At 38.5% G+C, this 21,085-nt stretch overlaps 1 protein-coding gene across 1 annotated transcript in view; it reads right to left on the bottom strand.

Moving 5' to 3' along the window:
- Nucleotides 1-7,761: 7,761 nt before the first annotated feature.
- The window catches only part of IFTAP (intraflagellar transport associated protein), a 39,247-nt gene continuing 25,923 nt past the window's right edge, over nucleotides 7,762-21,085 (bottom strand). The window contains 3 exon segments of the mRNA XM_077179995.1: nucleotides 7,762-8,278; nucleotides 8,280-8,398; nucleotides 14,929-15,059. Of these exon segments, the coding sequence (XP_077036110.1) occupies nucleotides 8,203-8,278; nucleotides 8,280-8,398; nucleotides 14,929-15,059 (326 nt within the window). The 3' untranslated portion in view covers nucleotides 7,762-8,202.

Genomic DNA, 21,085 nt, shown 5'->3' with positions numbered 1-21,085 from the left:
TTATTTCAACCAGCAGCACCTCCCTGACTGGGCAGAACAAATTCTTCACAAAAATACCAGCTTAGCCCAATATGCATCTATTCAAATTTACAGATGGTCAGCCAAAGGGTTTCAACAGCTTCTTTAGCTCTCAATATGGAGAAGATTCCCTTTTCCTTCTGAAAAATGTAGCAATGCCATGGCTGGTTCTCTGTACCCTGTATTATACTCATTGCTGTATAGTAGCAGCTGATGCCAATAAAGGCAAGGAGAGAAAACAGTAAAAGAAGAATGCCCTGCAAATATAGATCTGACAGACATTTAGAATTCTGGAAAAAAACAAAAAACAAAGAACTTCACTTATTCCAAAGTAAGATCAAATGTGATGTCATTTACTTCAGCAAAGAGCTCAAGGTTGAGCCATGCAGTCATGAATCAAAGATTACATGTAGACACAGGTTTTCACAAAGCCCTGACAGGGTTGTGATCCAGCATTCCATTTCCAAATTCTAATCTAAGTTACCTTTTTAAGAACATAAATAAAAAGACCATCTCCTATCTTACTGTGCAATTGTAATGCAGTGAGACTGTTCAAAAAAAGCAGAATATTTAAATAATATATCATTGCTCATTTTTGCAAATGCTGGCAGTGATGCTTCACAAATGGGCTGCCAGCCTGTGTACAAATCAAGAGTTGATAGAGATGCTCCAAAACTAAAACAAACAGACTGAACCTGCTTCACTAAACTGAACCATCCTTTTTCCATTACAGGAATTGGAACTCAAGACAAAACAACCTTAACGAGCAAAATTCTTCGAACCTCAACCATTTATTCTCATGCATCTTAATCTTAGAGGAAAAATATTACTGAAATCCAGCTCCTGTCTGATGCACCACTGTATCCCTATAGCATATTCTCCAATGTTTATTTCCAGACATCTTTTAATTGACCTTAGCAAAACATCTCCAGCAACTTCTCTTTGTGGTACTTGCAGAGTCTAGTGAATCTGAATTTCAGCATGATGTTTTTCCTAAATTTAACATTACTTAATTTTATTTCATTCTTAATTTCACCGCTTCTGAACACTCAAAGTCATGATTTTTTAGTATTATCTTTGAAGGATGTCCTTGATCTGTTGACTCTTGAGCAGTGAGTCAAAAGTATCAAAAAAATATACATTTCAAAAATTAAATTTTGGGAAGTATGGGATTACAAGCAATGCCAAATAAACACTCATTAGCACACTTGTGAGCAGAGCCCAGTCCTGTCAGTTGGGAAATGGTATCAGTTGGCAGCACCTTGTAAAACACACTCAGTAATGTATGCAACCCTATTACTCTTGAAACAGTAGCCAGCTGAATTTGGTTAGCCTGCTTGCCAGCACCTTCATACCAGGGGGCTTGGGGGTGCAGTGGGGAGGGTGTTATTCAGATGGCTTTTGACAACCAAGCTTCTCACACACACATTGCAAAAGAATCAAAAGCAAAACACCAAGCATCGCATTCGGAGCACAAGCGACGTTTGGCTGCTCATCCAACCCCTCTTCCCACTACATCTCTTCTCCCTGCTGTCAGCAGAAGGATATCCACTGGGCCATTGGGGGTTTGTACAGTTTGCATCACTAATGTTCATGAATGGGGAATAAATACATGGGATTCAGGCAATGTGTCACAACCCGAAGCAAAGAGCCTTAAACCGATCACACTTTTGTTGTGGGAAATGTTGTTCAGCTATTGAAAGCTGCCAGTATTTTTGGCAGTCTGGATTTTTAAATATGTTAGTTAACAGAATCCTTGGTGAGCAGAGGAGACAAAGTGTAAGCAGCTGATTTAAACAAAGGCAATTTGAATTAAATTTTCATTCAATAAGTAGGCTGACCATTATTTGTATTTTCCTGATTGTTTTGACAGCTTTGCAAATTCTAAGCATGAGCAAGAAATGCTAACCATGCTTTGATGTTTCCTGGCCCACACACCAGCCTTCCATCTTTTTTACTTTAAAATTTTATCCAGCAGGAAAGTAGCTCATAGGATTAATGTAGTGTCAGCTTCTGGAAAGCTAGTAGCAAAACTGACATAGGAAAGACAAAATCACATATAAGGAAAAGAGAATGAAAAATGCACTCCAGCATTTCTCTCTCAAACACCAAATGTACAATCTGCAGCAAATCTAAATGGCAGAATCGAGACTTTGGGTAATCAGTAGAATTTTTCCTCTTGCTAAGTTATTCTGAAGAGCATAAGCAAGATCGTAAATGACACTTGCTTCTTTCTAAGAAATAGGCACATCATATTGCACCTTTCAAGTTTTGATACACCTGGACATAAAAGCAGATGGATTCAAGAAAACAGAGCTTACTTGCTACAAGTTCACACCTGCTCTTCAGAAACTGCCACAAGAATCCTCAACCACAACAGCCACAGAAGAACAAACTTTTTTGTAATATATGATAGAATGAGGCTAAAGCCTTAATTTATGGTGCCAGCACTGCTACAGAATATACTGAAGAATCTCATACAAATTTTAATCTCATTTTAATGGCTCAAGAGATAACTGTTGTATATCCACATGAATTACAAAATGTTTCCACTCATTTTTCAGTTGGGCATTCAAAGGCTTTCAAGAATTGCATGAAGTCAACAGAATATTTTAGTATGGTTCACTCTCCAGAAAAATAACATTCTTCATTTAATTTTACTGTCTTTAGAGTCCTTTTATCCACTGTCTTCATACAGAGTGCATTATGCCAATTTTCACATTTCATTGGTTCTTTTTATATAGGCAGGTCTCTTACTGCTTTGGGTTTTTTAGTCCTGATCAGTACTATGTGGTTGCTAGAGAAATGTTTGATTAGTGATTTTTAAAGTTAAGCATCTATTTCCCCAAAGTCTGGGAATATTCAGATCAAAGAGAGCTTTGAATATAGAGTTTCTACAATCTGAAATTCAGTGTGAAGTTAGATTCAGGAATGTTGTTCAGATCTATCTTTCCTCATTCTTTTGGAATGTTTATATGGAGAGATGTACTGAACAAGATACCACAGAGTACATAAAATTATAGATCATAAATCAGGGGAATTTTATTATCTGTCCTTTTTGGAAGTGCTGTAAATGAGACAAATATTTCTGCATTTTCATAAGGCATTAAAATTGATTTTCATTTTAACTGTGGGGCACTGCAATTGCAAATAAAGCAGCTTGTCTATAAAAATGACAGTACCTTTTAGCACTTGCTGTTCTTCTTAGAAACTTGTCACAGACAAGCACTAAAACCATTTTCAGTCTAATTTGCGGTAATTCACAGCCCATACACCTGCAACACTGGCTTACAGTATCATGCCAGCAAAACACAAGGTGCCACCAGCAATCACAAACTCACCAAACTCCCCGCCTTTTGAGATGTTCTACAACTTAGCACCATGGTAGAGAAAACTGTCTGCCTTGTTTTCCCCGGGGATGTGCGAACATGGAGCACCTGGGAGCGCTGCGTGTGCTCGGGACGGGCAGAGGCAGCCGGCTCCCAGCCAGGGGAGCCCGGGACAGATGTGGCCCTCGGGCCCAGCTGTGCCAACTGACAGCTGCCACAAGAAAGCGCCGCACGGTGGGAATGCCCTGGGCTGCCAGCAGCGCTGGCTCTGCGGGCAAGGAGCCCCTTCTGAGGCCAGCAGAACCCTGAGCAGGGGCTCAGCCCCGCTCGGGTGTTTGGAAAGGCAGGGGCTGAGCTGCAGCCGGGGATGGAGGGCGGCGAGCTGCCTGCTCAGCACGGCCCAGAAAGGGAACAGAGCCCAAGGAATCCCTGAGCCAAGCCTTGTCCTCTGGAGCAGCACATCCTCTGCTGCAGTAACACAAATCTCCACTGAGCAGGGGAGAACAGCCACGCTTGGTAAAGTGTTCCAGAGCGTGCAGGGAGCCCCAGCACAAGGCTGGGCTTCAGCTGCTTCAGTCGGTGTGACTGACCTGTCTCGCAGTCTCCTTGCAGGGCTGTGAACACTCAGACCCTGCTGGGACCGAGATACTGCTGAGACTCCTAAGGAAAGTTCAAGGTAGAGGACAACAGGATATAAACCAGCCTGCTATCCAAGCAGACACTTTTGCACCAAATGTGTGTTTACCCACACTATGATGTAAATGAAGTTGCTGAGCAACCAGGAATTTGGTCCTATTTTTACTTCTGCATTTAGAGTAGCATCACTAACTCAAGAGTCTACCTTTATATGAAAGTGTATGTTTTCACAAAGGACATCAGATATTTTAAAAGCAATTCCAAGATAAGGCAAAGTCCACTTCCAATCCTTGTCAATATGCAGAGGGGAAAAAAATCACGTTAATGGAGATCAGAATCTTTAGTAGTTAGGTGTGTAAACAAGTTTTATGATTTGCACAGGACTTGAAAATATATGTGATATTTTTGTTAAAACAAAAAGCAATGTTCTAAGCACACACAACTACAGAAACTTCAAAAGCACCTGTGTAGTATTTGAACAGTTACAAGATATGTTTTTTACATTTCATTTGCATTGGCTCTTCATTTAAATCTTTTCCCATAATGATAATGGGTCATATACATAACTATATATTCAGTGAAGTTAAATCAGGAATTGATTTGGCTCCATATTCTTTCAGCTAAGACTGTAAATACCAGACTCCTGTCTGCTCTGTATGAATACAAATGGCCTCAGTGGAGTTCTGCCAGTTTATAGCAGCAGAAAATGAAGGCCAGAGGATCAGTCTTTTTCCATAAGTGCAAGGATTTGTTCCCATGCCATCTTCTTCATAAGGTTCTGAATTATCTGGTGGGTACTCTCCATACCAAAATTATTTTCCTTCAGTGGCATTGTGTGTACACAAGTGTATACCAGGATACCTCTGGGCATTAATAGAAATATACCCATAACTGTCTGAGTCAGATTTGCCTGCATATCTTTTCATTTCTTCAGTCTTCATCTCATTCTTCCACAACCATTATCTCAACAAATAATTACTGTTCCCTTCACAGTCATGAGAAGTGAACATTAACCCTGAACATTAGCAATATCCAAGCTTTCACCTCAGCCAGCCAAGGAAAACAAACCTTCAGTTTCCATCCCCAGTGGAAGAACTATTTTACTCCTCATAAAACTCAAAGAGTTCCTAAAACAAATAGTCCCTCCCCATAACTGAGGATCCATCAAGACTGTGGAGAGAAACACTCAGCATCCTTCTGGCAACACCAAAGGCAGTCACAAGTTCCACACAGATAAGCTCACTGATTGATAAGGATGCACATCTCTGCTGCACTTTAGACATCAATGAAATCATTAATACAAAGGGACTGGGGAGATGCATCACACAGCCTTCACCTCCCATGGGTTCACTCAATCTCAGAGATTTTTCAGTTCAAAATCGTTGTCAGTGTGGTAGGGAGAAAGCTGTTCCCTACGGCAGCAGCCCCTAAGTCAATCCCAAGTAGCCCTCCAAATTTCCTGCTCCATGTGAGAGTTTTACCTTTAATTCTTTGGGAAAACAGGAAAAATGTTTAGAAAAGGCCATAAATAGAAAAGATTAACGTCCCCTGCCAACCCCTGCTGAAAATATTAAATATTAAACAGAATACAAGCTACCAAGAGGAAAAGATATATATTATTCAGACTTCAAAGCACCTCACAAACACTAAAACAATTCCAGGTAACTAACTCCATGAGCAAGTATAAAATTTAACATGCACATAAAGTATGTTCTTAAAAATGACAACCTAGTAATGGCTAAGAGGAAAATATGCCTCCTCTGTGAAAGGTAATCAAATGAAAGGTACAAGCCAAAAACAACCACAGGGGCAGGCCAATAAAATGTCATGTACAGAAAATGGAGCCTATATTGCCTAATCTTCACTGTGATATTCATGCCTGTTAACAAAGAGTAAAAATCTAACTCATGAGTAGTGTAAATGTAAGTGAATTATTCCCATTTCTCTGTGTAAGATGAATGTCACTAAAGAGTTCCAATTTTGTTGGGTATTCTGCAGCAAAGTGTTTCTTTATATCAAAGGAAACCATATAATGACTATACTGAATGACACTTATGGAGCATAGTAGGCACCCTGAACATTTGGTAAGAATCATCTGCTTATGAGAGAAGGAACTGAATGGCTGGATGTATCCCTAATGTGCAGTGAAAAATTGATAATGAAATGAACAGAAAAGGCACTTAAGAGATTCCAGAGCTGATGTGGCCTGAAGAATATTATAAACCCCTCGACAAGTTTTCTCATCAACTCTACAGGCAATAGGATTCCCACAGGACTGATCTCTAGTTTGTGTGACTCATGCCTTTCTAAAAAACCACACACAAGAAGCACCTAATTCACCATTCCACAAAGCCACAAATGTTCACCTTTATGGCTGATTCTCTGTCTGCAGGATAGCAAACCCTGTACAGAGAGGTCTCTCAGACAGAAGGCTCCTTACTTTATCTTTCCTATACATACATATGTTAATGAGGTTGTCGCCCTTATTTTTCTGTTGAGGCTTTCAAAGGCTGACCTTGTTATCACTATGCAGCACTTCTCTGTTTTTTTCTCCCAGATTTGTTATGGAGCTCTTCCAGAACTTACTTCTTATCCTTCTGATTTATACACATTATCTGTACCCTTCAGAAGAAGATGAATTAATAATCAGATCTGTTCAGAAATGTTTAACTTTAAGGTTTCAGTGGAAAACTCCAGTTAAACGATTTAATTTAAAATACCTTGGGTCCAACAAAACAGTTTATTGAATTAAAAAAAATTCACATTTAAAAAAGTTTCAGAAAACCCAGCAGAATCTGCTACACAGCCAATTACATTTTAAAAAACATTTTAACTACAGCACAGGCATTTTTTTGAGTGTGGGTGTTAAAAAAATTCTCATTACCTTCTAAAAGCAAGGTCCTGTACAAGCCAGTTTTTCTATAGGACATACTTGTAATTTTGTATCAATCTCCTTAAATATCTTCTGTGAGAGCTCTTTCTTTTCTGGTGGTTTATTTTTGGTTGGTTTTTTTTTTGGAATCTCACTCTTAAATTATATCCCCTAATCAAGGTAAATACCATTCCTCAAAACCAATGCTACTCAGATTTCAGTGGAGCATGATTATGGTTTACAAAAGCACTAATCCAGAAAATATCCTTTGGAACATCAGAAGATCTTTCTTTGCTTTTATAAATTACTGACAATGAAGCAGCCAACCGGCCACAGAAAATTCATCCACAGCCTTTACACAAACCTATGGTTTGGCGCTCTGTCAGTCTGCTCAGGCAGATAAATTAGCATTTATCATGCTAATCATCCACTTCAGAAATAGCAGAGAGAGGTCAATGACAAACTGTTGGTCAGCAAGGTTTAGTGAATGCAGTTATACCAGAAAACCACCAAAAATACAATGCAGCATTGTGATGTTAAACCAAACCTCAACGGCAAAGCTTCTACAGTTACTGAAAACAAAGGATTCTGAACTCTTCAGAGAAGGAGTACATACTACCTTGTGTCAGAGGTGCACTCTCTTCTCTCCCACCCATATAGCTGACTTTTACTCAACTCCAGCTTGCTGTATTTCAGTGATGCAGAGTGTAAGCTATAAGCTGTTATTTGGAATCATCTCCTGCAAAAAACCCTAAAATCTGACAGCCTTTCAATGCCAATTCCTTTAATGGATGAGATTGCTATTTTTTCCTCTGTGTGGAAGGTGGTGGGGAGGGGGGGGGGTTTGAGCAGTTACTGTTTTAATTTTAGGAGTTGTATCACATCAATTTTGATCAACACAAAAAGTTTGTTGGAAACAGGAATATTTATTTTTTGCAGAACTGAAGTAACTCAAAAGACAGAGAAAAAAAAATATTCCCAGATTTATTCACTCATATATCTCTATACATTTAAAGAGTTCATAGACTGATTTGTCAGCTGTTAAAAAGCTCTTAATTGCATTACTGAAAGAACGAGGTAAAAGGCAGCTTTAGGACCAGCTTTGTACTACTCAGGAACCAAATCAGTACCAGATATAAGCACGAGTAGCCACGATGTTACTCTGAAATCCACCAGCTTGTTTTGCTCCTGTGGAGAAGTCACTCCAGCACACCTACCCTGAGCCAGTGCAGGATCCAAGGCACCTTGACAGAATAATGACAAATCTCAGGGATGCCATTTACTGGCCATCAGATAAGAACACTAAATAAGGGTACAACAAGGAACTACATTCATCCCATGAAAAGGTCATTCCAACAGCCCTGCACACAACACCTTTGACTCAGTCTTCAGCTGGTGCTGATTTGACATTTGTACCACTTTTCTCTTCAGACAACTCTGTAATGGCCTTCAGCTCGGCTTCAGAGAACTTAGGGGTCAGTGCCACATTGTCATAATCAAATTCTGCATCAAGGGAGAATGGTTGAACATCATCGCCCAGTAGCTGTAATGAGGAAAAACAGATACATAAATAATACTGCTGAAGGTGATAATAAGGAGGCTCAAAATATAAACTTCTAATTAATATTTAATTAAACTATTTTTTCTGACTCTAACACTCTCAGCTGATTAAGCTCTTTTTAAGTAAAAGAATAAATTCAATTATTCAATTTGACCTAATTTAAGCCATTTAATGTGCCCCATTTGTGCTGTACTGTATCTGAATGAATATCATTAACTAATTTTGCTCAAGGCAAGGAATCTAAAAACCTCCCTTGCACACATCTATTATATTCCTGCCACTTGTAGCAGCAAGGCTGGGGGGATATGGACATGTTATATGCAGCTATGTTAAATTTCAAAGACAAATTCCATATTGTCAAAATTTGGGTTAGTATTACATAAAGTCGCAGCATACATGCATTTGATACTAATGTAACATGCTTCCCAGAACACAGTTTCAGTGAAGGAAAGGCCTGCAATGAGCAAAATGACACCTAATCAATTTTCATACTCCAATAATTTTTTCCACCATCTCAGAGATATGTGAGTTTGCATTTCTTGCATGATGAACATAAGAATCTTACTGCATTTGCCAATATGTGCTTTGTTGACATACTGTATTGCATTTCTGCATTGCTTCTGGTTGAAATATCTTAGAATAAACACTCTGCCTATAAAATAAAACAATGAAAACAAATAACTATGGCAGGCTCCATGCTGATAAGAAACTGCAGGGGGTCATGACAAAAAAGGTTTATGCTAAGCAGTTACACAAAATGAATTCCAGGGCAACACAGGAGACACATCTTCAGTATTAAAACTATGTAGGAATACTCCCTATCCCTTGAGAAGTTAATATAAATTGTCTAGAAATACGTTTCAAAGATTTAAGTACTTCAGCACCAAATCAGCAAAATGTTTAAACACATGCTTATTTTTTCAAGCTTTTGACAAGTCCTCAACGAATCCCGTGACTACTGATGTATATGAAATTAAGAATACACATGTACTTGCTGAAAAGCAGGCAGAACACTCAGCATCCTATGATCACTGCTCAGTTTAGAAGACACAGTCCTGCACAATTTGATGTGACATTTTGGTAAGAAGAAGCATTGACACAGTTAATGCCATCTAGTAAGTCAGAGAATTGGTAGCTGGATTCCTCTCTGGTGGCCGAGTACTTGATAGACATGGCAGAGAGCATCTGGGTAGTATCTACATCCTTTCTTAATAAACTGTAGTTTGCATGAATAATCAGGAAACAGTTGTTCTGGGGTTATATAATTCTATTAATCATCTCTACTGCTCAGTTTTCTAGGGATCTGGCTTACATGCTGGACCTGCCAAATAATCCTGGATACAGATGAGTAGACCATGGGCATTTATAAATGGAGAAAACTTTGTAGATAGACTTGGTCTAGAAAGCACTATTCATTCTGCACACAAAGATTATCTTGCTTATGTCCATAGACTACTTCAGCTAAACCATCATTAACTTTTATAAATAGCCCACTTGGAAGATGTTAACAGGAGACAAAGCCTGCACACAAACTCTCATTCCCATTAGAGATAAAGCAAACTCCTTGACCTCCTCAGCATATTCATGTTCATTTCCATCTTTTCCACAACCAGAGTCTTGTAGAATTCCTTGTCGGTAAGATTACCAGCAACTGTGTAACAAATGGTAGCAGCAACCAGGGTTCTACTACCTGTCTTTCATTTGCAGAAATCCAAAGCACTCTTCTAAAACACAATGCAAGGCATGAATATTTTTCAGTTATTTTGGTTGTAACAATATTTTTTACAACCTTGTGCTGGCTTTGGCTGGAGTAGAATTAATTTCCTTCACAGTGGCTGGTATGGGGCTGTGTTTTGGATTTGTGCTGAGCACAGGGTTGATAATACAGAGATGTTTTTGTTATTGCTGAGCAGGGCTCACACAGAGCCAAGGCCTTTTCTGCTTTCCATGCTGCCATGGTGGTGAGGGAGCTGGGGGTGCAGGGGAGGAGACACAGCTGGCACGGGTGACCCCAGCTGACCAAAGGGATATTCCACACCCCATGTGTGTGGAATCATCAGTGCATAAAGTGGGAGGAAGAAGGAGAAAAGGGGAGCTTGGAGGGATGTCCTGTGTCTTCCCAAGTGACTGTCACACGTGGTGGGGCCCTGCTCTCCTGGAGGTGGCTGAGCACCACCCGTGGGAAGCAATGAATTAACTCCTTTGCTTGGGTGTGAGGCTTTTACTTTCCCTATTAAACTGTCTTTATCTCAACCATGAGTTTTTCAGTTTACCCTTGTGATTCTCTCCCAGTCCTGCTGGTGGAGAGCAAGTGAGTGGCTGTGGGGCTTGGTGTCTGCCAGGGTTAAACCATGACACACATCTAAGGTAACTGAGCTAAGAAGAGTTCAAACTACAGTAAACCTTTATAGGGATTTTACAAAAGCAAATCTATTTTCCCCTGCCAACAGAGTCACAGAAAGTATACACACATCCACTCTGACCTTGTCTTGGCATTCATGTCTTTCCAGGAACATTTTATGCAGACACAGCATAATAGTGGAAAAACTTTTGTTTACAAAACTTGACCCCACAATGCTAACTGAAATAAGATGCCAAAATGAAACATACCCCACTCCACTCTGTTAACGATTTCTCTGTAACCCACTCATTGCACATTTGAAAAGTTTATTCACACTGCATATTTATCAGTGTGCTTCATCTCTCAAATGAATACTCAAATTAGGGATTCCTTTTTTTCTTCTTCTTCCAAGAAGCCATTGACTTCAAACTTCCATGAAGACAAGCAATCTAAAACTTATCAACTGCAAACTGCAATTTTGTTCTGTGTCAAAAGGAAGACATTTTACGATAGAACACTGAATTCTCTGAGCTGATCAAGTTATTACCTTGTTATTTTTGCCTAAGGAACTGAGAGAAATATGTGAATTTCAGGTGTCTAATTTAACATCTAATTGAAATCTTTTTGAGAGCTCTCTGGGAATAGACTCCTGCTCTATTAGAAAACTGCCAGTTTGCTTAAGATTGCTTCTGTGATTTACTCTCTGAAGAAAAAAATCACTTTCATTTACAGTTCCTGCATATCCAAATTAAAGGAAGGAAAGAATGTAAGATTCCTATTAACTGAAATATTTTGCTAGAGGTTGTTTTACCAAGTAATATTGTAAATAAAATACCTTGAAGCTGAAATTTTCAGAAGTCTATTAATAATTGGCAACTCAGTTCTTTTATTAATCCGTGAGGAGTTAAACTTAGCTGAGCAGCTTGTCTCTGTCCCTCTAAAACTTGTATTTCTGTGTAATTATGGCACTCTATGATTCACTTGTTCAAATTATGTAAAGCTTGCACGTACACTCACCAGTGAGCATTGCATGCTCAAGGGAAAACTTACTAGTTCACTAACAATAAATAAAAAAAAAAAGAAGTGGGGGGAAGGCATATATGCTAAGATCTCATATAAGCTTAGTATAGCCTGGAGTACCTGGGAGAAAAAAAGCTTGTTTGAGCTTGGGGCACTGGACTAGAAGTCAATGAATCTTGGCCAATTTTCCACTTCTGCTTCATCATTCTGGACAAGTCATTCAATTTCTGTGTCTTTACTGGCCTCTGAGAAGATATAACTCTTCCATCTTCTTTGACTTAGTCAATCCTGTCTTTAAGTTCTTCCGTGCTCCTGTTGCATTTATGCATAGAGCACGTGGCAGAAACAAACCTCAGCTGAGGCCGAGCAATGAAACTTTAACCAATGGAACTCAGTGGAAGTTGTATTTTAGAGGATAAATGCTGCCATGCCACAGATTAAGATAAAATGAGAGACATGCTAAGTACTTTTTTTGAATGCTCAAACTACAGACAAATAAAGGAGAATAGAAGGGCAGATTACTTCTTTCTTAATCCCAGCCTTACAAAAATTAGGTTTCTAGACTAAGGTAGTCAATTAGCCAAAAATAGCCCAGGCCAAGCTATTCCAAGTGGATGGAAATAGATAACATTTTGCAACAAATTCCTACAGCAAGTGGGATTAATCACTTTCTGCAGTTGCTTATTTGTGCCTCTTGGTGACTGGAGGACTAAAACTACATTTAATACTGAAGTTAGGTGAGATGAATCCCACTTTGAATGCATGATTGTAGCAAGTGGATGAAAATTATGCAACTGCATTCATGTGTACCCAGAAAAGGAAGTAAGAATTAATTAAGACACAAGGAAACAGGAATTAAGACATACAAATACATAAAGATATTAATAAAAATCCATATCTTATATGGAAAAATATATTAAGTAGAAATAAAGGAGAAAATAAATTTCTGGGTAAGGGAGGGAAATGTTCTGTGATGATGTACTTCAAAGACATAATGAATGCTGGTTCCATTTGCAGTGGCCTGTGGGAGGTCATGTATGCTTCACTGTTGATACTGAAATCCTGAAATACATTTATGTCTAAAGGGAGGAAAGAAAGATGAAGCAACACTGGTGGACAACACAAATAATTTGCTGTGTCATTCACTAAGCCACTTCTGAACACCTTTTGACAGAAAAACATTTTCAGGGAGACAAGATGTTCTTTAACAATTATCCAAGTTATAAACTGGGTCTTAGCAGAGCTTCTTTTTTTAAACTTTCCCTAGCAATATGTTGAGAGATACACAATTTGCCCTAAAGTGCCTCACAAGTGTTTCCATAGCATAGACATTTCTCATCCGGCTATTTTTCATACAGAATGGTCTTCCATTCTCTAAGAAAACCAATTAGGCAGCCACATTATGTTGCCCTTCCCTAACAGATTTGTTTTGATGGACAGGGAACAGTCTCATTTTAAAGCAGAGATGTCTCCAGGGAAAATCTTTTTCTCTTTCTAAACTAGTCCTGCCATAAGCAATGCAAGACTTAATTTTCAAGGCAATGACAATTTGACACTGAGGGACTTTAAAATGGACCTGCTCACTCTTGAAGGTTCTAAAAATCAGGCCACAGTTATACTATCTAAATGAAGGCAAAAATATGTTTATAATTTAGGGGAAAGGCTGCCTTCATTTTAAGTAGCCTGGCACCAACCAAATGGTTGTGGAAATTGTCTTTCTTCTTGAAAAATGCAGCAACTCATAGCCAATGTAATAATACTCAGTTTCTTTCATAACCCAAATTTCCCTCAAATGGAAAAGAATTTTGCATGCAGTCGGATCTTTATCTATTTTTCATGAACTATAGTTTAAAAAATCATATGCAGTCCTTTATGAACACTGCAGGCTGCTACAACCCTCCTTCTTCTCTACAGAAGTTATGAAATAAGAAAGTTATAAAGCCTCATTCTAGTTTTTTGGGTGTTATTTTGTGTCCAATGGATATATCTAAAGGCAAAACCTTGAATTATGTCAATCCTTAGGGAAAAGAGTGAGTATTTTTATTCACAGAATGGTAGGTATTAAAGCTTGAAAGGTCATTTTAGAACAGCTACTTTTTCCCAAAGCAGACTTGTTCCTTATAGTAAAGAGTTTATTGCAAGGAACTAAACACAACTGAGCCCAGGAAAGGAGGCACCATATGCAGTGCTATAACACCAAACCTTCATTGGTCACGCGTCATTTATAAACTTGATTTAAGCCTCATGGGTGCATCAATAAGCATATGAAGCTATCAAAACTGGCCCACTTTAGCTGGAAGCTAACTTCAGCTTCTATTGCAATGATCAGGCAGGGGAAAAGAGCAGTGAGGAATTCTCTGCAATAGAAACACCCCCAAAGTTAATGCTAACGCTGACTGTTTGGATAGGAAGCTTAATGACTTAAAATAAGCCTGTGAGCAATCCACACCTTCTGTTGCAGTTTGAGAAGAACTGAATTTCTGAAGGAAGACAGCAATTCTAAATTAAAGTCTGCACTGACTGTGTCTGTTTAAAAGGCTCAGAGGCCATAAAGCAAACGTCTCCACACCAGACCCTGACAATGCAGTTTCTCAGCAGCATCTTGCTACTAGTCATTTCCAAGCCACCAGATCTTAATTCTGACCACAATACATTCTAAAATCTCTTTTTTTTTAAGTGTCATGTTAAAGGGACCATTCCCTACCTCCTTGCTGCAAAAAATGGCTCCTATATTAAGCCAATCAGTATGCCACAAAATCATGAGATCACTGGAAAATTAAATGGTCCATCATTCTACATAAGCAAGGGTAGCTAAAAGGCTTAAAGGGCAAAGGCTTACTTGAATATTCTGTGAGTTACACAAATTAAATATTAAAAAGCCCACATACCACTTGAAGTATTGAAGTGCACATGTTGAAAATGTAAGATTATATAGCAGCAGTGTGCAAGATAAAATAGTGTTTATTTCAATTCTTAACATATTTAAGAATTCATTATTCATTTAAAAATTAATATGCCTTTTTAACTCACTGCAGTTTCACATACTACATCTACATCCCTCTGTTCTTGTGGAAATAACAGTAGAAGCCAACAGGAAAAATAAAAATACCCCAAACCCCCAAAGTCTGAATGAATACATCTGACCTCATACCTCTTGGGCTTTGCTGTCTGATGGCTGGGGAACTGACCAGGCTCTGAACTTGGGCTGAATAGGCTTATCAAAGAAGGGTGTACAGCAACTCACTGTCTCTTCCACCTCTCCAGGAAGAACTAATGACCCTGCTGAATAAAAAGGAGTCAACATTAACCTTCCACTTGATGCATAAATTAGCAAAATCCTGCTAAAATCCTTTAGTGCTTAGACATGGGCAGTAGCTTGTTAGTCAGTGTGTGATGCAGTTATTGTTGCATAAGCTATCATTAAAACAGAGCCATGCAGTCCTGAGCTAAAATCAAGGTAGTAATACTGAACTAAGGAAAAATCAAACTTGTCTGAAAACAGATAGGTAGCTCTTCTTTCCTAAGGGTGCTGAATTAAAATCTGGATGCAGATGCTCTGAAACTCAGAGAGCACCTGGTATTACATTCCTTTCTTTCAGAGCAAAGATGAAGGTCCTCAGCAGAGACATCTACAGTAGAAGTTATAAAACACCTTGTCTGCCACTGATGAGCTGAGCAGGGTCATTCATTTCTCTTTAGCTAGAGCTTCACCACCTGTACATTGGGCATAAAGAATCATTGTAAAGCATCTTAGTATGATTCTCACAGAACATTAAGTAAAAATACCTGGTAGAACTACTAATATTCCCCACTGCAGTGCCAGATGACTCTCTTGTCTAAGGGCATTTCACAGATGTTTGTTTCTCCCTGAACTTTCCAAAAAGAGGAACTTGAGAGGACTTCCCCCTATCTGGGATGGAGTGACATGTAACCTTTCCATACAGGCAGGATTTGTTCCACAGTTCACAAATGAACAGCTTTTCTGAATCACTTTTCTTTTGCAAATTTCAGCAAAACATTCATACCAGGACCAGTGGGTTTGCATTCTGTGACAGATCAGAAGGATATGCCTTAGGTTTAGAAATATCTTCTAACATGAATCAATCTCAGCTCTGCCACAGCACAGATGTGTCCATCGTGTCTCAGTAATGTTTTTATGAAAGAACTTAAGGGGACCATATGTCTTGCAATTTAGTCAAAGGATTATGTAAATCTACCTACTATTTTTTCAGCTGATACACAAGTTTCTTTACAGTTTTATACTACATTTACATTTATCTTGTAATCTCAGAATAAATTTTCAAAGCACTGCTTAAATGTTACTTAATGGAAGCAACAAGAGAGCACACAGATCCAGGGTGAAACAGATGAAGTGTCTACTTATCTCTACCTGCACAATTTTACCACAGTAGTGGAGTTCCAGACCTCTCATTCCCCTGTGAACCTGCATTTGGAAATAAAGATTTCCTAGGTCTCCATAAAAAATCCATGATCAAGTTCTTCATTTAGTTTTCTTGTGGGAATAGAGTACTATTTAAAAGCCAGCAGGGCTTCGAATTGGAAAGTAGAATTGGAAAGTAGAATGCTATTTTAGAAAGAGTTGCATTAATTCCCTTGCGTATTTCATTTCTGGATTTTTGTCTCTTGTTTCATGATAAGTGAGTTTGTTTTCATCCCTATTCTTTCAGTTGCTTATGTCTATCTCCAGCCATGTAAGTGCTTTCAGTCCTTGTTCTCAGCATAGCATCTGTTCTGATTCTGCACCAGTAATATGAGAAAACTTTCTGAAAAGGATAGCACAGTCCACAGGTATCTAGGCTATGTCTACACATGCTCTGCAGCTGCTTTTTTCATCATTTGGGTCAAAAGTATTTATAGGACAGAAGGAAGATGTGAATGCTCATTTAAAGACAATGGCATCTTCCACTATTGTTTCAAACTTGCAACCTAGCTCTATACCCTTACTAAAGTAAGGGAAGTCTGGACACCAGGAGGTTTTTATCACCTACTGATATAAACACTGATTATTTCTGCACTAAGAGCTTCTCCCCCTCAACAGACCAATCTGCAGAGAGAAGATGAGGAGGAAGCACTGTTATACAACAGCCTGGCAATGGCTCAGAAAGATAACTCTTTAAGAATTGGGACAACAGAAGGAAATTTATTTTTGCTTTTAGCAAGAAGTGCTTGTCATACTCAGAATGTCAATTCCACTTTTTAAGGCTTGTTAGTAATGCAAACAATGTTTCAATTTCCCTTCAATCACCCTGTAAGAATGTAATCAACCTTTGTTTGCCAGTAGACATGCCAGAAATGAGCTTTGTCTCTCTCTATCCTGGCTGTGTGACAGCATATGAAAGTCTAATTGGTAAACGCTGCTTTCCCTGATAATGTTTAATAAAGAAACCCCTTCAGAGAGGAAAAATTAGAGAGTTTTGACAGTCGTCCTTCTCAGTGGGAGCACCCAAAGGAACTCCAGGCCATTGTAAGTTCTAGCCAGTACCTCACAGCTTGTTTAAGCTGCTGCTACAGCACTACTGGATGATGATACTAATTAAGCTGCTAATTATGTTCTCTGTGGAGGTGATTAATTAGCAACAGGAAAGCCTTGGATACTGCCAACAGCACCATATATAGAGATAGCTGAACAGGCAGCGATACCAAAAAAACTGAAAAGACATTTTGAAATGCACCTCTCATACCATGAAGAATCAACTCCCTGGATGATATGGCTGACAATTTTACTGAAGTCCAGCATAATTGAATAACAGCATATTTGGAAAGTGAACAATAACCCTCCCTACCACATCCCAGAAAGTGATTACTAAATCTGTCAACACTGCTGAATTGGGAGTTTTTTGCTCATTCTGTACCACAGACATCAATTGTGAGTATAGAAAAAAAATAAACTACTGGCACAAGTCTGCTTTTAACTTTCAAGAGTGAGGAAGTTCAAAGTTTTGTCTATAACTTTACTGTAGCCAAATGATGCCCAGCTATATATACACTGACAGCTATATATACACTGACACAGGTTTTACCACTTTCAGACACTACATTTCACAAAAATGCTGTTGATGGGGAGTTGAGAAGAGAGTGATAACAAAAAAAGCTTAAAAGCTAAATTTTGCAGTCTCCTCTAATTCTCATGCTTCAGGCTGTTAGTCCCAAAGAGCTGCCTAGTGTGAAATCATCTCAAGGCAGTGTTAAATGGATTGCAGAGACTGGAGAAGAAAAACAAGAAAGGGATTCACCAGCTGGGGGGGAGCCCTATACTTTAAAAAATCCACCTCATTTAACTCTGAAACCTCCTTCTCAACAAGATTTTTCTGGTGTAAGGATAGGCTCAAAATATAAATGGAGAGGCATAGATTATGAAAAATAACAGATGTTGATATAATCTGCCAAAAAATTATTGAAATAATCAATAGTTATGCTTGGCCTCAGCTTCAAAGTAACTGATTCAATCAGGTTCTGCTCAGCCTCTGCAGTGTTACAGACAACTGGGACCTTGAAAAGACAAGTTTGAAGCACTTCAGTGCTCCAAGCTGGATTAGGATGAGACAATTATACCTTGCCTATGAAGCATCACCCACACATTTAATTAGTCCTGTTTTAATTTTCTCTTGCATTTAAACGATAGCACTAAAAATCTCCAGATATTCTTTAACATGTTTGGTACTTTATTCAAATATTACCTATTATTACCAAGATATCCCCCAAACTCTGCATCAAGAAATTTGTAAGCAGTCCTGGAAAGTCCTGTTGCCAAAACATAGGCAGCATCCATCCATCCCTGGAGAAAGCCTGATCATCTCTATTGCTGCCTTAAGCTCCTTACAGTTAGAGATTAAATTCAGGGAGAAAGAGTGATTACAGTACACCGTGCCCATGCTGCCTCTACACGATGCATTAAGGCTGTGGTTTAGGGCAGCAATTTCACTTTGCCAATCATGGTTTATGGTGCCAAAGTCCCACAATGCCAAGCATTGCCCCTGTTTCAAGCTTTCAGCCCAGTGCTGCCAAACAAAAGCAGCTACAATGAATTTGCATACTGGCCAAATCTGTGGGCTGCTTTTCCTACTCCTAAGAAGCAGTCCCATTCATTCACACTTTAAAGGACACTGAACTTTGCCAGATAAATTGGTAAAAAAACAAAAAAACCCAAAAAAACTTCACTAGAATGACTCTTCCAGGACATCTGCCAAACAGCACTGGTTAGATGGGATGTTTTAACACCTATTTTCTATCGTGCTTCTCATACAGTCAGCTTTAAGCCAGTTGCCCTTAAGTGTGAATATTTACTGTATTAATGTACAGTTGCTAACTCAGCTAACTGATCTGCCCTTTAAAGCTAAGTGAAGCACAGAGATATTGAACTGCTGCCAATAACAAAGAGAGATAAAGGCCTGTTGCAATTACTAGCAAGGTATGGTATTTTTTACTGGGTAAAATAAGCTATGATATTTTTAAGCTTGTTTTGACAATATGAAGTCTTAAATCAATCATTTGTTCTGATATAAGGTGGCAGCATTTAAAAAGGTCAATAACAGAATGTCTAATTTGTGTCACAATTTACCTCATTTATAAACTAACTGTAATTCTACAGAATTAATCTTTCATTAAGGTATTCGCTAGTGATATTATTCTAGATTACCTTAACATTACAAGCAATAGAAGGGACATAATTTTATATTTTAAATTGCATTTTGTTGCTATGGTTTCTACAGGACTAAGATTTTACCTCTCTTACTATGAAGCTATTGAGTGGATTTTGACGTGTAAGACAGCTATCAAACCATAAGTGCTATTTTCTGCACTTAGGAGTCAAGGAGAAATTTTTTAGCCTGACTCAACATCTTCAAAAACCAGGGTTTCCCAGGTATAAATTTGGATGTTGTTCACTTTCCTTGAGGCATTTAGAAGGAACAATTAATTTCTGGCTAGGCAGTGTTTCAATGTTATAAAATACAATCTAAAAACCTAATGTTAGTAAGCATTGTTGATACAGTCTCAGTCTTCACTGAGGCAGTCTGCCTGAAATGACACGTGTTTTACCAGGGTTTTCCATATGTGTGTGATTAACATTTACCCTTGGACACACACAAATACATAGAAATTACCCAAAAGATGGAGAGAGGCAAGGTCTGTCACACACTAGGTTTCAGCAGAGCTCTTCTTCCTCACTGTTCTGCTTGGTATTTTAGCATTTGGCTTAATTCTCATCAACCACTTTGTGGCCAGTTTGGAACTACAGATATCTAACAATACTTTAATGAACTGGCTATAGGCATTTCTCCTTTCATTATAACACAAGTGAAATGTGGGTTTGTGCTTCCACTAGTAAACTCCAGGGCCTTTTTAATAGATAATGCCAGAATTTAAGACATAAACATAGAACAATGCTCTACAAAGGGAAAAATGAGCACATATGAACACTGTACTTAAAAAAAATCTTTGACATTTGTACCTGATCTGGAACTGCTGTTTTACTCCCTCCTTTCTGAAAGGTTGGAGAAAGAATATTTGCTGTGAACCTGACTTACACTGGTTTATTATTTTCTTGTGAGATACTGGAAGTCTCTAAGCCCTCAGACTTCGCAGGAATTCAGGACACACAGAAAGAAAAGACTAATCAAAACTTCACTGTTAGAGTGGAGAGATCAATCAAGTGGCAATAGCTAAGAAACCAAGCATCAAAGCCCTGCAGCTTTGTCTGTGACCTCAGGCAAATCCCTTAATCTGTGTGCCCTGGTTTCCTTGTACAGTCACAGGTATAGATGAGGAAAATGAATTTAAACAACTAAAAGGTTGTGACTTCTGTCTGTAAAGACCAAAGAAGGACCTATGATAGACAACTAACTATAGACATTAGCATTCCATTTACTTTTTGGAGGTGGGAGAGTTAAAATTATTATAGACATACAGAAGAGTTCAACACAACTCAAAATGCTCCTAATTGGAATTTTTAAAGAAGTTCACTGTGAATTCAGAATTAGTCTAATCTTTTATAAGCCCAGGATGATATTGTTTTAATAGGTAGGGACAGAATTTTCATTAAATATTTCCACTTTACAGCACTGTCTCTTAGCACCCACATTACTTTACAAAAAAAACTTTTGTAATGACTGTAATTTCAATACAAAATAGAAATGCCTGAATATGGGGAGATGTTGCTAACAAGAAGCACTCTGCACTTCTAGACAAGTTTGGAAAAAAAAAAACAAACTGCACCAGGACAAAGTACAATAAATATTCATCTTAATTTATTATTTCATTACCTCTTAAGAGTGGGGAAATTAGTACTT

Source organism: Agelaius phoeniceus, chromosome 6 (genome assembly GCF_051311805.1).
Source record: "Agelaius phoeniceus isolate bAgePho1 chromosome 6, bAgePho1.hap1, whole genome shotgun sequence".
Taxonomy (NCBI): domain Eukaryota; kingdom Metazoa; phylum Chordata; class Aves; order Passeriformes; family Icteridae; genus Agelaius; species Agelaius phoeniceus.
The sequence above is the reverse complement of the archived record's forward strand: the minus strand, read 5'-3'. Positions and strand labels throughout refer to the sequence as shown.